Source organism: Babylonia areolata, chromosome 3 (assembly GCF_041734735.1).
Source record: "Babylonia areolata isolate BAREFJ2019XMU chromosome 3, ASM4173473v1, whole genome shotgun sequence".
Taxonomy (NCBI): Eukaryota; Metazoa; Mollusca; class Gastropoda; order Neogastropoda; family Buccinidae; genus Babylonia; species Babylonia areolata.
The window spans coordinates 44,172,752-44,190,886 of record NC_134878.1 but is presented as its reverse complement, the minus strand read 5'-3'; the positions used below and the strand labels follow the sequence as shown (position 1 = coordinate 44,190,886).

The window sequence follows — 18,135 nt, the reverse complement described above, 5'->3', positions numbered from 1 at the left end:
TTTTGTTTTGTTGCGTGTGTACCTGTGTGTGTACATCCACGTGTGTGCGTGCACGCGCGCTCGCGCGTTTGTGTGTGTGTGTGTTGGCACAAAACATTGTCAGCTTCACATGTTTCATGATGTCACGGACGGACTCGACATCAATTCTGCCTCGGTCAGACAATAGAGGCCCGGTTCTGGCGTATTAAAGAACACTGTTTTCGCTCTCCCGGAATAAACGTAATGGAATGGAACTATACTGTTAAACTTGAGTTTTATAATTTTCATTCAAGTTGCTTCACCATCAGGTGTTTCTGCAAGCACGATATATATATTTTGTCACTGAAGGCCACGCTTTGTTTAACGGAACTCTGCCAGGTCACGCTTCACATCGGCTATGCAAGCTGTCGAAGAAACCTGTGAAGGATGAATGATCTCCAAACCTGTATTTCAGTTTCAGAGAGAGAGAGAGAGAGAGAGAAGTGGGGATTCAACGTCTCAAGATCTGTCACGGGCTCAGCACAAACCTGCCTTGCGAATGCACACCACACACACACACATACACACGCTCGCGCGCGCACTGGGATTGGCAACTTTCCGAAGCGTCACATTACAAGGTTTCTCAATGAACGCAACCACTAAGCTTACTACGCGGGCAGTCAGCCCACCATTGGCTGCTTGCTACGCCACCACAAGTCTCTGGGTCATTAGCTCCTCCCACCTTTCAGTTCCCGCCATTCAGCCTTAGCACTCAAAAAAGTACTTCGCCATATCATATAGTTTTATAAATCGTACATCATTATGTGTGCAAATTAAAACAAACAATACTCATTTGTTGGTTTGTACTGGTCAATTTGTTATTTTTGCAATGTACTATCTCTTTTACTCTTGGTCTTTTATCAGAATACTAAAAATGAGTAAACATGTCCTTGATCGAGTGCGTGCGTCACGCGTAGGAATATAATCCCAAGCCCCCTATAAAAGCTCAGACCTCGCCGCTGTCAGTAGACAGTTTGTCGTTGCCTTTGCCGAAATCGGACAGAGTGTACGTTTCTGCTATGGTCTATCTGGAAGATCTGCTTGGAAATCGGATAGATACGGATGAAATGGTAAGCAGAGTGAATTGTTTTAACTTTAGAATTTATTGTGTTCCGTCAGAAAGTTGAACTTGGTACGGAATGATCGACGGTACGCAGTGAATGTGCGGTGTGGGCGTTGTCTGGGACTCGCTAAACTGGAAAAAAAAAAATGTAAAGCTACTGCTAGTGCTGCTGTACGTGGTGACAGGATTCTTATGCCAGTGAAGTTTGTAGAGTTGTTAGTTTAGATTGGGCGTAGTACGGTCAATACTTTGTGTAAAGCTGTGGTGACGTGTATCGGCCACGAAAAGACCCCACGGCTCAAAACGTGATCGGAATCCCACGTGGACCTAGTTGTCGGACGCCGCGTGCTGTGCTGTCTCGCCCTAGACCAGGCAGTGGCTCGGCCGTTCGTTTGGTTGTGTGACTCGACTACTCTTGCAACTGCAACATATTGTAGTCAACTGTCCCGTTTTGACCTGTGCTGCTTAGTTTTGTGAAAGTAGAAAAAGATTTTGTTGTTGTTGGTATAGCTTAAATTCACTTGTACATGTATGTACCACACAATATATTTTAACACAAAAGTACACTTACCGACATATAATCTGTAATTGCTCTCATAATTGAATGTCTTGACTGGCAACATGTAAAACATGTAATGGTTTCTGTAGGTAAGTTGTTTTATTGATCTAAAACATTTTATTTATTTGTAAATGTCTGTTGAAAGACATGTGGGTGTTAATCATTGTCAGGCAGAAATAGTGAGCGGTGCAAGTTCAATTCATTTATCTCAAAGCCCAGCTTACCAGGGTGGTGCATATTTTATCGAGGACTAGATATTTAAAATACATTCTTATTCAGTAGCGTTCTTTAATCATTAATGTCATCTCAGTCTGTCCCCTGTAATTTTACTGCATGATACACATTTCAGATTGTTCGTGGTCTTATGATTTTTTCCTTCTGTTTTCAGACATCCAGAGTATTGTTATGGGACTGTGGATACGCTGTGCGTAAGCAACACAACCATTCAGTGGACACGATACGAAGAAGACGGCTCTCAGAGTGTGTCAACACGTCAGAGGTTACGGCATGTCCAGTGTGTAAGACTGTGTTGACTAAGGATGAGCTCACTGTGATAAACTTGCCAACATACTTCGACAGAAAATGTTTCAATTGTCTCTTCCGTCAGACTCTAAAGGATGAGGCTGAGGGTTGGAAGAGAACTGGGAAGAGAACTCGTGCCTGCATCTGTGGTGCCTCTCTCTTCTGCATGTGTGGTGCCCGTTTCAGTCCAAGAACATCAGAGGCAGATCCACTGCTGACTTCTGTTGTAGAAGAGTACACCCCCTCACCATGGTCTGCACGGTTTGATCCCAATAAATGTTTGAAACAGCTTGACTACAGTGTGTGCTGTATTCAGGAGAACTGCAACAAGTGTTCTTCCAAGGAGGCATCTGTTGCTCGTGATGAAGACAAAGTCAAACGTAAGTGAACAAGTGTTGTTGGCTTTTGTGTGTCGGTTGTGATAAGTGTTGTCTTTTTTCCCTCTGTCAGTTCCTCTTTCGGAAAATTGAAACAAAGAACAATGCAACTTGCATGATCTCATTAACTTTGAACAAGTCCTGTACATATATATCCTAATCCTTCAAACATTTACAGTGACTGTCCTTATCCGTCTCCGTTTCAGTGATTCTGTCTTTCATTATGCTTCCTTGGTTTTGTCTTGTACTTTTTGTATCGAGTCAACGGCTGATGGTTTTTCAGAACCATTGTGCATGTGTGTTCTTGTGAATTGTTCATATTTTGTCTCCATACATGTTTACAAAAAAATACTTTTTGTGTGCAGTTCAATATATTTTAATTAGGAAAAAAGGCTACTTATTACAAGTATAAGGAAATAAAAAGCGAAGTTCAGTTACACCAATTCCTTCCCTTTTTCCTGTGTCAGTGATTTTGTCTTGGTTTTTTCTCTTCACCGTTTGCCCCCACCTGCTCCATTATCCATCAGTGCACACAGTTTCGATATGCTTTCATCCCACAAAGATCATGTTTGCATGTTTACTTATAGACGGGTGAATAATCCTTAATTCCACACATCTGCATATGGTGGTTGAGTTCACTTGATACGGGCACAAAGCTCCTATTTTGTCATGGTCAGCTTTGATTATGCTTTGAGGGACCTTGTTGGAGAAAGTCATGTCAATGGTTAAAAAGGAATCTTGAGTAATCCTGACCTTGTGGAGTGATGGCCTAGAGGTAACGTGTCCGCCTAGGAAGCGAGAGAATCTGAGCACGCTGGTTCGAATCACAGCTCAGCCGCCGATATTTTCTCCCCTCCTCTAGACCTTGAGTGGTGGTCTGGACGCTAGTCATTCGAATGAGATGATAAACCGAGGGCCCGTGTGCAGCATGCACTTAGCGCACGTAGAAGAACCCACGGCAAGAAAAGGGTTGTCCCTGGCAAAATTCTGTTGAAAAAATCCACTTCGATAGGAAAAACGAATAAAACTGCATGCAGGAAAAAATACAAAAAATGGGTGGCGCTGTAGTGTAGCAACGCGCTCTTCTTGGGAGAGCAGCCCAAATTTCACACAAAAGAAGTCTGTTGTGATAAAAAGAAATACAAAGGTTTCTTCTTCTCCAGCGTTTGTGGGCTGCAACCCCCATGTTCACTCATATGTGCACGAGTGGACATTTACATGTAAAAAAAATGATGTATGACCGTAATCCTGCCATGTAGGCAGCCATACTCTGTTTTCGCGGGTGTGCATGCTGGGTATGTTCTTGTTTCCATAACCCACTGAACACTGACATGGATTACAGGATCTTAAACGTGCATATTTGATCTTCTGTTTGCGTATACACACGAAGGGGGTACAAGCAGTAGCAGGTCTGCACATATGTTCACCTGGGAGATCAGAAAAATCTCTACCCTTACCCACCGGGCGCCGTGATTCGAACTCGGGAACCTCAGATTGACAGTCCAACGCTTTGACTATTTGGCTATTGCGCCAGTCATAGATAAAGTTTAAAAATTCATATGTTAATTTCACATTAAGTGGGTTTTTTTTGATGAACACAGCTCTTTTTTCCCTCCTTCCATATTGTCTTGGGATCTGAGCTTAAAAACATGTGCTTGACATTTTTCAGTGACCCAAAGGAGACCCACAGCTCTGATGGACCACATGGACTACTGTGCTGGCGTGGACAGTGATGCCTGCTACAGTGCACAAGGCAGCCCAGCTTCTGACAGTGGCACTGTGCCTCCTGATGCCAAGATTTTGGAGGATAGCAGCAGTGGATATGACACCAATTCTTCCAGTAACCCCTCCAGCCCCGACACCTTGGACAAGGACCAGGTCATTTCTATGCCCCCAGCGACGTCTGCAGGCAGAAAGAGAAAAGCTGTGCCAGACAGTGACCCTTCAGAGAGTGGCATCATCATGACTGCACCAGCTAACAAAAAAATGAAGGCGGTGGTGGTGGCAGGTGCTCATAATAGGGCCACTACTCCTCTTCCTGGCAGCAGCAAGAAAGTGACCATCCCTGTGGCTGGATGCAGCAAGATGGCTGCTGTTTCTGGTCCTCAGCCCAGCTCAAATGGTGCATCCAAGGGCAGCGGCAGGAAAACCAAGCCCAAGATGGCCAGTACTGCTGGCTGCAGCAAGGCAGCAGCACACAGCAGCAAGAGGAAAGGGAAGGGTGCCCCTGAAAGTGCAGAGGAACTGGCCAGGAGATTGGAAAAAAACAAGCAGAAGGCCATCAAAGAGAAGGAGAGGAGACACAAGTCCAGACAGCTGGTGGAGGAAGTGAGACATCTCCTGACGTCTGTCGCTCCTTCCGAATTGGGTCCCAAAGCTTCCCAGCAACGTGTCTTAGACACTCTCATTCGTGTCCTGATGGCCACATCAGACCAGTGCCAGAAAAACAAGACATCACTGGACCAGTGCCGCGCTAAGAAAAGAATGCTGACAGAGAAATTGAGCAAAGAAGGAAGTTAAAACCATTGATGATTGGAACATAGACCTATGTGAGACACAGAGAATACAACAATGAAGAACTGAACAGTGACCCTTCAGAGAGTGGCATCATCATGTCTGCACCAGCCAACAAAAAAATGAAGGTGGTGTTGGTGGCAGGTGCTCGTAGTAGGGCCACTACTCCTCTTTCTGGCAGCAGCAAGAATGTGGTCATCCCTGTAGCTGGATGCAGCAAGACGGCTGCTGTTTCTGATTCTCAGCCCTCTCGTGACGTCTGTCGCTCCTTCCTACGTGGGCCCTAAAGCCTCCCAGCAGTCTATGTTTGAGTCTATGTTTTAACCTGCCGTTTGGTTGTCTCTGTGTGTCTGTGTGTCCGTGGTAAACTTTAACATTGACATTTTCTCTGCAAATACTTTGTCAGTTGACACCAAAAAAATAAAGAATTATATGCAAACTGCATTTACTGTTGTATTTATATTTTTTTGTATTCTCTAAACTTGGCACTTTGATCTGATATTCTGACCCAACAACAAAAGCAGTCATTATTATCATTTTCTGTTCAAACAGGAACTTCTTTTGCTACGCATGGAAGTTTGTTTGTTTGTTTTTTTATTTTGCAAACGTTTTGGTGCAGATAGTAAAAAAGGGAAATTACTCTGTAATTAATGCTAGGGGACTTAATTTACTTTAAACTGACCTTTCTCATTACATTTTGAAATTATATTCAGTACATAAATAGCTTGGATTTTTTGTGTTTTTTTTTAAGTGTATCAAGTGAGTCTTGAAGGCCTTGCCTCTCTTGTTTTGTATTTTTTCCGGATCGAAATGGATTTTTCCACAGAATTTTGCCAGGAACAACCCTTTTGTTGCCGTGGGTTCTTTTACGTGCGCTAAGTGCATGCTGCACACGGGACCTCGGTTTATCGTCTCATCCGAATGACTAGCGTCCAGACCACCACTCAAGGTCTAGTGGAGGGGGAGAAATTTCTGTCTATCCCAAGCTTCTGAGCTGGCATGGTTTTGAAAGTTTTTTGGGTTTTTTCATTATGTATTAAAAAGCCATTATGAATGATCTTGAAGCATGTGTCTATCCCTGCAGTGTCAAGGGACAACATGACATTGTACAGACAAACATTGTGCCTGCGCCAACACTCGCATACACATACACTGGAACTCGTGTATGCATACAGACGCATGTAGACTGGCACATTATCACTTGCATTCTGTTTAGTATACATTTCAATATATATACTGTTGCGATTAGTGTGTGCTGATCACAAAGTATGCTGTGCTATAAGGTTTTATCACTTCTTATAATTACTATCCTTGAATAGTGCTGATATTCATCCATAATTCACAGAAGAATCTGTTTGCTGTCCAGAAAATAAATGGAACATTTTCATAATCACACCTAGATGCAAGTCTGAAAGGAAATGGACATATACAATAACACTAAACTAAGACATCCTATTACCCTCATGCATTGACAAAAGAAGCAGGATTTCACCAGTGCCTTGATTTTATTTTGAAGAGGTCTGTACATACAGGTACATGGCCATTTCTGGATGCACATGAAAGATAAGTCATCTGGTCATGAAAGATAAGTCATCTATGTCAACCAAAGATGTTAACTCATGGATGTAGTGGAATCATTCCACTTGTGGGTGTGTTTAAAAGAAATGGCAACCTCAGTTTTCCAGTGCACATGTTTGAACAAAAGCACCTTCCTTGTTGATAGTACATCATAAAACTGCAGAAAAGAAAAAAATATCCAGGCTTGCTTGAAAAAAGAAAGGGGAATGGACGGGGAAGGCAGAAATAGGAGACAACAGGGAAGGCAGAAATAGGAGAGGAGACAACAGGGAAGGCAGAAATAGCAGACAACAGGGAAGGCAGAAATAGGAGAGGAGACAACAGGGAAGGCAGAAATAGGAGACAACAGGGAAGGCAGAAATAGGAGAGGAGACAACAGGGAAGGCAGAAATAGCAGACAACAGGGAAGGCAGAAATAGGAGAGGAGACAACAGGGAAGGCAGAAATAGGAGACAACAGAAGGCAGAAATAGGAGACAACAGGGAAGGCAGAAATAGGAGAGGAGACAACAGGGAAGGCAGAAAAAATCCTGGAACAGAGTGACAGAAAAGAGGAAATTTTCTAACACAGAATTTCCAGAAGGCGGGGATGCTGTTTATATTGAAAGACCTCCAGCATCCCCACACGCAACTGTTGAAGGAATGGCAGCCTTTCCAGTGCACACACTTGGTAAACAAAAGCACCTCTAACCCCCACCCTCCCAACTGTCTCCATCTCACCTTCCTGTTCTCTCCCCCACCCCCTGCTCTCCCAACCCGACCTGTCCCCAGTAGGCTTCTATCTCTGTCAATCGCTTGCTTTCATCTCTCAGATGACATATTACTAAAGCATGAATGGCCCAAAATTGAAAAGATCAGTTTGCTTGCATTCATACAGAAGCAAGTCGACATGCAAAACTAAATGAAAGCAGAAACAGGATATCAGACCTGTGCACCACCCAAATTTTTCAGTATTTGTCCCTAAAAAAAACACCCCCAAAACAAAACAAAAAAAAAACAAACAGAAATCTGATTTCATAAACCAAAATCCAATTTCTCAACACAACAATCTAGAATACAAAAAATATTTTTGTTCCCAAGATGAAAATGGTTATTGGATATTGTGAGATAAGCATTGTTCTTTTGTAGGAGAGTGGGAGGGAGGATGGGGGGTGAGAGAGAGAGAGCAAGCAATGGTCAGATTGATTGAATATGATAAAACACTGAAAGCCAGTGAAAAATACTGAAGACTTACGACTACTGAAAACGTAAGTTGAGGGGTGCACAGGTCTGGGATATCCTGTGAACAGATTTCTTGAAAATGGTATTGAACACACACACACACACACCCATCCAAAAATCTAGAAATTTTTCTCCCACCCCAACTCTGTTCTCAGCACAGCTGAGACAGCAAGAACCATTTAAGGGCTGAAAACTAAATAAAATAAAATAAAATATAAAATAATAATAACATTAAAAAAAAAAAAAAAAAAAAAAAGAAAGCAAACACGAATCTTGATATTTCATCTTCCACAATTAAAACAGGCCTATCAAGTGAAGACTCGAAGCCAAACTATGTTTATCTGTTCAGTTGCCATTAGAAAAAAAGAGGTCAAATGTACACTTTCCTTCCATTTCATCACTGAAAAACTAAACTGAACATGGAGGAAATGGTATGTAGAAACGTCTGTGGCTTCAGCCATGCACGAACTGCATCCTGAAAATTTATTCTCACCCTTCTAATTTGAACTGGTTTGTTGGTCTTGGTGCTAGTATTTCGGATCAGATGCGCTTTGTGAACGTATACAAACCAACCAACCAACTAAAAACACACTCACAAGAAATGAAGCAGTAAAAAAAAAAAAAAAAATCTGACAGGTAAAATACATGTTATCACCGTACAAAAAAAAAAAAAAATTAAAATAACAATAAAGGTGGAGGAGGCAGGTTGTGGCAATTTCCCCCAGCCCCCTGTCCCAAACATCATACAGAAAATAAATTCTCAAGTTACTTCAGAGCCTACCTGGCGGACTGAGCAATACTAGAGCTAATACAAAAACTCAGTTTGACTATCACAGCAATTAAGCCTTGAACCTGTCTCGGACATACCCATTCTGCCCGAATTGCCATAATATGATCAAAACTGACGGCTTTATGCGGCACAGCAGCACTTCTTAACAAACGACATACAAAATTAACTGATGCCAATTGACAACAATTATTCAAACTTTCGAAGGGTAAAAAATCAATACATCTTTACAAAAGCCAAATGTTAAAGTACAGAGACAGACCAGATTTTTTCTCTCTCTGGAGTTGGTGAATGGACCCAGCCACCATAACGAAGCGGTTGTGTTACGGACATACTGGGTTCGAACCTCAAAGAGGTATCGTGGGACCTTACGGCCCGTGGCTGGATCTTACCCAGAGGTGGGTATGCAATGGGACTTCTGAAACATCTGGTCAGGACATGCGCAAACGGCCTTGAAAACCTATTGTTAATTATGGTTATCATGGTAAAAGAAAAGGTCAAGTTTTCAATTCATAGTACAATGCACAAAACCAGAAGGCTAACTCCGCATCCTCGTGAGAGTCACATGGAAAATGTTTGTTTTCTCGTGCAGATCTGTTGAAATAAGCTGTCAACATGACCAGTCGACGGCAGCATAACCTTGAAGACGTTTCCAATACATTCTGTTTTTGCCTATCCAGCGGAGCAAACCATATACAGGTCGGCCCACAGCGAAAGGAATCCGTCTCCTCCCCCCTCCCCACCCTCCCAACCACCTGATCCGAACTGTCCACTTGTCCTTAAGCTCAATAATTCTAACACGCATCGACAAAGCCAAGACGTTAATTACCAAAACAATTCCACATCTTGATCCCTTTGTACTGTATGGAAATCATACATCTTCAGGGGAAAAATAAAGTCATCTGGTTGAGACACACAAATGCACAATGTGGCACGCGCGCTCGCGCTCACACACACACACACACACACACACACACGCACACACACACGGAGCGAGTGAGAGCGTGTCGCATCTGCTTGCACCCAACTCTTGATACCTATATATCAATCTATATGTTGAAATGAAAGGGACGCATCCTTTCAACACAGATATCCCACCACCCAATAAACGAATAAATAAAATGGAAAATTTATCATTGTTGGTACGCGGGAAGAGAGCTATAATTGGAGACGGAGAGGACTGAAAAGAAATGAGAACATGGTTCGATTTGATGTTTCCCCTTTTTCTTTTCCATGCAACGATGTTGCTGTTTTGAACACTGCTACCATTTGATCGCACAGGTGAACGGAGAGGCAGGGCATTGCCCTATAGCGGCCTTCGCACCCGTCGTGGCGCAGTGCTCAGCCGTCGACTGCACAGCGGGGAGGGAGAGGGGGGATGGTGGGGGCGGGGGAGGAGGGGGGGGGGCTCTCTCATTGCCGCTGCTGCTGCTGGTGTTGTTGCAGACCAGGAAGAAGAGAGGACGAGGAGAGAGGGAGGAAAGAAGGGGGGAGGGGGAGCGAAACACGATGTGAATCTGAACACCATAGATGGCGATTAAGACGTTCACAAAATGGGTCGGGAGAGAGACAGAGAGAGAGAGACTGACAGACGTTGTACTGTGAATGTAAACAAACCAAACACAAAAATACACTGCAACAAGAGAACTTAAGCTAACGAAAAACTCAGACAGAGAGAGAGAGAGAGAGAGAGAGAGCACACACAAAAAGCCAGACCTATATATTACATACATGTATGTATACGGAAACAAAACCCTGCCGCGTGGTAACAGTTTACAAAGTAAGTCTTACCATGTGCGTTCGGAATCTTTACTGACATTGACAATGTATGTCCTACTTTGACAATACTCGACTGAACACACACACACACACACACACACACACACACACACACACACACACACACACACACACAACCAAGATGTGCTGATAACCACCGAAAGGAACTTCACTCCGGGTGCCATCATTCATCCATCTGTTTCCTTCACGTTCAGCGAGCCATCCCTGATCCACTGACCGATTCAACAATACATGCCAGACAGAGATAACAAAATAATAACAAAAAACGAATGTGTTTGCTTTATGTGTATGCCTGCTATCTGTTCACTTGTTACTCCAAATCAGAACGTGTTCTCCCCAAACATGAAAATCAACACCGTTGTTTAGCTTAGCCACACCCTTTTTGTTATTATTAAGATATATATATATATATATATATATATATATATATAGCTGCCAATTACGGTCTGGACTGGAATATATGTGGGGGGAAACTATCATACTCATCACCGCCGTGAATGTTCTTCAGAGAAGTCTTGCCAGCTCCTGGCTCCTCACTTCAGCACGTCTCGATGGACCCACCATCACGTTCACCTGTGGTCTGCCTGAAACCCGGCAGAGAGCTGATAGTCCGTCAGGATGGTCCCACCATCACGTTCACCTCATGTGGTCTGCCCGAAACCCGGCAGAGAGCTGATAGTCCGTCAGGATGGTCCCACCATCACGTTCACCTCATGTGGTCTGCCCGAAACCCGGCAGAGAGCTGATAGTCCGTCAGGATGGTCCCACCATCACGTTCACCTCATGTGGTCTGCCCGAAACCCGGCAGAGAGCTGATAGTCCGTCAGGATGGACCCACCATCACGTTCACCTCCTGTGGTCTGCCCGAAACCCGGCACAGTGCTGATGACAGTTCGTCAGGATGGATCCACCATTCTGTTCCACGGAAGTCCGTGCCTAGTCTCTGGCACCTCAGCACAAAGAAATCCCGTAGCCTGCCCAGAACTCGGTGTATGTTTACAAAAATGCACGTGAAACACGTGAAAATTTTTTCCAAAAGACAAATTCCAATCCCCGATATATTATGTTGCCCCGCAAAAAAATGGATCCAGGGAAAATAGTAAACAAATTTCTTCACAGCATTGGGCAGTTGTACTGCGTTGTAATACACTGTATTATCCAGTCGTATTGCGTTGTAATAGACTGCATTGTCCAGTCGTATTGTGTTGCAATGCACCGCATTGTCTAATCGTATTGAGTTGTAATGCACCGCACTGTCCAGTCGTATTGTGTTGTAATGCACTGTATTATCCAGTCGTATTGTGTTGTAATGCACTGCATTCCAGTTGTCCAGTCGTATTGTGTTGTAATGCACTGCATTGTCCAGTCGTCCGAGCTGTGTATGGGCCGAGAGTCACAGGATCAACCCCTGTCCGAGCCTCGGACCAGACCACCCTCCTGACAGACGTGACAAGAAAGACATCCTTGCCCGCTGGGCAGAGCACTTCAACACCCTCCTCAACAGGGACTCGTCCGTATCTGACGAGGCAATAACAGCCCTCCCACAGCTACCAGTCAATGACTCGCTAGCTGCCCCTCCCACCAAAGTCGAGACCCAGAAGGCCCTGAAGCTGACAACGTCAGGAAAAGCACCAGGAGTTGATGGAATCCAGTTTGACATCAACAAGTATGGAGGCGAGGTGCTGACAGACAAGCTGACCGCCCTGTTCCAGTCTATCTGGGAGAGAGGGGAGGTCCCCCAGGATTTCAAGGATGCTTCTATTGTCCACATTTACAAACAGAAGGGAGACAAAAAATCCTGCGATAATCACCGTGGAATCTCTCTCTCCTCTGCATCGCCGGCAAGATCTTCGCCCGCATCATACTGAACAGACTGGTTGACCATGTCTCCAACACAGTCATCCCTGAAGCACAGTGCGGCTTCCGCTCAGGCAGGTGAACATGTGACATGGTGTTTGCTGTACGCCAGATGCAAGAGAAGTGCCGTGAGCAGAACAAAGAGCAGGTGAAGCAGGGCTGCGTCTTGGCACCCACACGGTTCTACATTCTCTTCTATGCCATGCTGATTGACGCCTTCCAAGACTGTGACCGGGGCATCTCCGTTCAGTTTCGTACAGATGGCAAACTTTTCAACTTGCGGCGACTCCATGCCAGGTCCAGGGTGTTTGAGGCACTGATGAGAGAGTTCTTCTTCGCTGATGACTGTGCGCTTGCTGCACACACCCATGAGGACATGCAGTACATTATGGACAGGTTCTCAACCTCCTGCAGGCGCTTTGGACTCGCCATCAGCCTCAGCAAGACTGAGTCCATGTACCAACCGGCTAGCTCACAGAAAGCCGGTGCCTTCCCCCTCCCCCCCACCTGCAATCAAGATTAATGACACAGAGATCAAGTCAGTCGACAAGTTTTGCTACCTGGGCAGCACCCTATGCAGCAACGGAGCCCTTGATGCAGAAGTGACGCTGGGCATCGCCAAGGCCAGCTCCGCCTTTGGCAGACTCAACAACAGGCTGTGGAACAACAAAGGCATCAGGCTCAGCACCAAGATGAAAACCTACAGAGCTGTTGTGCTGACCACCTTCTTGTACTGCTGTGAAACATGGACGACGTATCGCCGTCACATTCAACAACTTGAGCAGTTTCACCAGAGATGCCTACGAAAGATTATCGGCATAAAGTGGCAAGACAGGGTCTCCAACCTCCAGGTCCTAGAGAGGAGCGGCCTGCCCAGCATCGAAAGCCTGCTGATCCAGTGTCAGCTACGCTGGACAGGACACGTTGTCCGCATGACAGACAGCAGGATCCCGAAGATGATTTTGTATGGCAAGCTGAAGGAAGGCCACCGTGAACTTGGAAGACCCTGCAAGCGTTTCAAGGACACCTTGAAGACAAACCTCAAAGCCTGTGACATAGACATCGCTTCCTGGGAAACTGATTCCCTTGACCGCTGTCGCTGGAGGATGCTGTGTGTAATACACTGCATTGTCCAGTCGTATTGTGTTGTAATACACTGCATTGTCCAGTCGTATTGTGTTGTAATACACTGCATTGTCCAGTCGTATTGTGTTGTAATGCACTGTATTGTCTAGTCCTATTGTGTTGTAATACACTGCATTGTCTAATCGTATTGTGTTGTCATGCACCGCATTGTCCAGTCAAAACATATCTCTGGGTGAAATCTATTGTGTTGTAATGCACTGTATTGTCTAGTCCAATTGTGTTGTAATGCACTGTATTGTCCAGTCGTATTGCGTTGTAATGCACTGTATTGTCCAGTCGTATTGCGTTGTACTGCACTGCCTTGTCCAGTCGTGCTGCGTTGTAATACACTGTATTGTCTAGTCGTATTGTGTTGTAATGCACTGTATTGTCTAGTCCTATTGTGTTGTAATACACTGCATTGTCTAATCGTATTGTGTTGTCATGCACCGCATTGTCCAGTCAAAACATATCTCTGGGTGAAATCCAAGGGTACCCTTTCTGGATGGATCAACATAACCCTCCATGAAATATTGTCTTCCCTACAAGTAGAATATCTTATACAGAACAGAACAGATTCTTCTTTCTACATAATATAGCTTCTTTTACCGGGGATCCTTTTACCTTCCGCCATCATCGACACTCCGTTTATTCTCTCCCCGAAGGACTAATACCCAGACCAACCCACTAGTGCGGCAAGAGCCTGACCCGGCGTGCAAGACGACCACTCGCGCATTCCGCGCCTGATCATGTCAGTGATGAAGGATGAATGGCAAGCCCAACTCCCGAGGGAGAAAAAACAAACTTCTTTGTTCGTGAGCTGCAACTCCCACGTTCACTCGTATATACACGAATGGGCTTTTACGTGCATGACCGTTTTTACACCACCATGTAGGCAGCTATACTCCCTTTTCGGGGGGTGTATGCTGGGTATGTTCTTGTTTCCATAACACACCGAACGCTGACATGGATTACAGGATCTTTAACCTGCGTATTTGATCTTCTGCTTGCGTATACACACGAAGGGGGTTTAGGCACTTGTAGGTCTGCACAAATATGTTGACCTGAGAGATCGGAAAAATCTCCACCCTTTACCCACCAGGTGCCGTTACCGAGATTCGAACCCGGGAACCTCAGATTGAAAGTCTGACGCTTTAACCCGTCAGATAAAACAAACAAACAAGCAAACTAAAAAACCCACTAAAAACAAACAGGTGCAACCGACAGGAACTGAAAAAAACGCAAAAAAAGTTTGCCGGCGCACAAACCAGTAACAACGTTGAACTTTTCTGGCATGTATCACCGTGTAATTCTTCCCACTCTGAGCCGGGCTTGCTCTGTTGGTAGGGCAACGGACTGTAGTGATCCTGGATTCGCGGGGGTTCGAATCTCCGCTGATCCGTTCAGTTCAGAGGGATTCTTCCCTCTTTTTTCTTTCCTCCTCCCTTGGTCCTGGGTTTTTGACTCCACTCCCTTCAAATCCTTCAAGGAAGACAAAATGTTCCGCGTGCAAACTCACGTGTAACGTCTTAAGCACACGTTAGATCCCATCGCTGTCTGTCAGAAGAGATGGCTAGTTTGGCTTGCCATAGGCCGATGGCATGCATCATATAGTATTCCTGAAGACCGGATGCGGCTACCTTAATGTGGGGATTTAAAACGGTCATATTCGTAACAACAACAACAAAATAAAATAAAACAAACTTTCACACACACACACACACACACACACACACACACACACACACACACACACACGAAATGATGTTGAGAACAGGAGTCGACGGGCTCAATAGCCGAGTGGTTAAAGCGTTGGACTTTCAATCTGAGGGTCCCGGTGTAGCAGGCCAGACTCTACCTGTCCACCTGTATACCCACCGTATAAACTGGCCGAGTCCAGAATATACCCCCGTATCAACTGGACAGGGCCAGAGTATACCCCTGGCATAACTAACCTATGCAGAAAGGTTAGGCTTGGGTGCCTCAGAGACTGCAGAGGTGCTGGCCGGGACACAGGAAAAGAAGGCCATAAAGGCCCTCAAAGAAAATGAGAGAAGGCTAAACCTCTTCTTCTTCTTCGTTCGTGGGCTGCAACTCCCACGTTCCCTCGAAAGTACACGAGTGGGCTTTTACGCGTATGACAGTTTTTACCCCATGTAGGCAGCCATACTCCGTTTTCGGGGGGGTGCATGCTGGGTATGTTCTTGTTTCCATCACCCACCAAACGCAGACATGGATTTCTGGATCTTTTGTTTGTGTGTACACACGAAGGGGGTTCAGGCACAAGCAGGTCCGCAGGCACAGGCAGCTCTGCACATATGTTGACCTGCGAGATCGGAAAAATCTGCACCCTGTACCCCCACCGGGCGCTTCCGGTGTTCTGGGAAACTGATGCCCTTGACTGCTTCCGTTGGAGGATGCTGCGTTCTAGTGGCATAAAGACGTTTGAAAACAAGAGAACGCTGGCCATTAAGGAGACGCGTGCGAGAAGGAAGCAGGGCTCAACTTCTGGAGACGTTTTCCCTTGCAACACCTGTGGGAAGTGCTGTGCATCCAGAATCGGCCTCTTCTCCCATATGAGGACACATACCAACAGATAAGCCAGCCTGCCCACTCATCCGTCCGTCCGACGGGAGACTCCATCATGTGTAAATAAAAAATGTATAACATTACAATTAACCAAGCTGTGTGTGGAGTTTGGTTCCATTTCTTGTAGAATGTTTTTCTCTCTCTTTCTGCTTGCCCTGATCAGTCCCAAACACTGAACTACATGATACTGACACTAATGATGGCGTTTTCAGCATCGTCTCTAATAAAGGCAAAGATAAATGAACTAAATATGTCTGCACATATGTCGAATTGGGAAATCGTTGAATAAATAAATAGATATATGAATAGATAAAGCAAGCTCCTGTGCTAATACCGCTATCACATCCTTGTCCCTCAGTTTCAAAGCCTGCATAGCTCTAACCTCTCTGCAGTACGTTTCGTCATAATAATAATAATAAAATAATACGCAGACTGATTCGTAAAGCGCGTGACATTTTCACTGATTATACAAGGGGGTATTTACTACTCAAAATTTTCTTCTTTTTTTTTTCTTTCCAGATCAATACAGGATTGCACACAGTGTGTGCTGTGCTGATTCGTAAAGCGCGTGACATTTTCACTGATTATACAAGGGGGTATTTACTACTCAAAATTTTCTTCTTTTTTTTTCTTTCCAGATCAATACTGGATTGCACACAGTGTGTGCTGTAAAGCGCGTGACATTTTCATTGTACAAGGGAGGTATTTACTGCTCAAAAATTTTCTCTCTTTTTCAGATCAATACTGAACTGAACCCATACTGTGCTAACTAGTCCAAGGTCCAAAGTGTTCAATCCAACAGCCTCCGGGCTCGGCTAAGGAGAAAAACAACAGATATCAGGTTTCTGGCTCAAATTGATATTGAAAGCAAACAGTCATCTAAATGAAATCTTGGAAAAGGCGGAATGGTTCCGCTTCGTAACAGCCGTGTTGAATTCATCAGTGTGTGTGTGTGTGTGTGTGTGTGTGTTTGTGTGTGTGTGTGTGTGTGTGTGTGTGTGTGTGTGTGTGTGTGTGTGTGTATGCCAGAGTATGTGTGTGTTTGCCAGTGTGTGTGTGTGTTTGTCGGAGTGTGCATGTGTGCGTGTGTGTGTGTGTGTGCGCGCGCGCGTGTGTGTGTATGTGTATGTGCGTGTGCGTGCAATTATATACATACAGAAAGATGCAGAGACATAGACGTATTTGTGTGTGTGTGTGTGTGTGTGTGTGTGTGTGTGCGCGCGCGCACGCGCCAGTGTGTGTGTGTGTTTTTGTATGTGTGTGTCTGCACATGCATTTGCACAGACAGAAAAATACAGAGACAGAGAGATGACAAATGCGGATGAAAATGATTTTGGAATGGCGCGCCTTTTTATTATTAAAAAAAAAAAAATTAACACCCAGTTTTGGCCTGATGGGAAGAGAGAAAGAGACAGACAGACAGACACACAGTAACAGACACACAGACACACAGTAACAGACAAAGAAAGAAACCACCACCAAACCAGCAGACACTGTACACCCCCCAAAAAAACATGACATCCGATCGTGCAGACAACAATCGGCTCTTTGGCAGTGCAAGCTGTTTACTTTGACTCTCAGTTGTCTTCAGTGCAACTGAACAAAGGAGGGGGCGTGTTTATTCTGGGTCAAAAGACAGTCAAAACAGCCCTCTCCACAGTGCCACCATAGACCATTCAACTCCACTCTTGACATTAATTCTGGGTTCAACGCCCGGGCGTGGCCTAGATCTAACATCACGACACATTGCGGTCAAGGCTATGTTTGTCCTGAACGGTTCTCTTTTCGCTGCACGTGTGAATATAATAATTATATACACTAGTGCTTATTCTGTTTTTTTTCCCCCGTGGGTGAGTTTTTAGGGGGAGGGCAAGGGGAGGGGGAGAGGGTGCGGGGGCCGGGCGGGGTGGAGGGGGTTAAACCGTTTTGTGTTTATTGTGTAAAGCGCACGCCGTCTCACTTGCTCAGCTCCTGTACTACTTTTTCTTCTTCTCTTCCCCCCCCCTCCCCCCCCCCCCCCCCTGCCTTTGTATCACCGAGAACTTGACAACAACTTGAGTCACGGCCTGTAAACACTGACTGTCTGTAAACATTCTCGATGCATCCCGACATCCGTTTCCTGTCAC

General features: G+C 45.0%; 1 protein-coding gene across 1 annotated transcript; it reads left to right on the top strand.

Moving 5' to 3' along the window:
• Positions 1 to 991: 991 nt before the first annotated feature.
• LOC143280573 (uncharacterized) lies at positions 992 to 5,497 on the top strand. The gene is made up of 3 exons (XM_076585271.1): positions 992 to 1,088; positions 2,029 to 2,542; positions 4,209 to 5,497. The coding sequence occupies exons 1-3, from the start codon at positions 1,038 to 1,040 to the stop codon at positions 5,057 to 5,059; spliced, it is 1,416 nt and encodes a 471-aa protein (XP_076441386.1). The 5' UTR covers positions 992 to 1,037; the 3' UTR covers positions 5,060 to 5,497.
• The last annotated feature ends 12,638 nt before the right edge of the window (positions 5,498 to 18,135 follow it).

What these genes read in the sequence shown, in the direction of transcription:
- LOC143280573 (XM_076585271.1), top strand. Translation starts at nt 1,038, where the DNA reads ATGGTCTATCTGGAAGATCTGCTTGGAAATCGGATAGATACGGATGAA. An exon ending in GGATAGATACGGATGAAATG is followed by an intron (nt 1,089 to 2,028) that starts GTAAGCAGAGTG and finishes TTCTGTTTTCAG; the next exon opens with ACATCCAGAGTATTGTTATG. An exon ending in TGATGAAGACAAAGTCAAAC is followed by an intron (nt 2,543 to 4,208) that starts GTAAGTGAACAA and finishes GACATTTTTCAG; the next exon opens with TGACCCAAAGGAGACCCACA.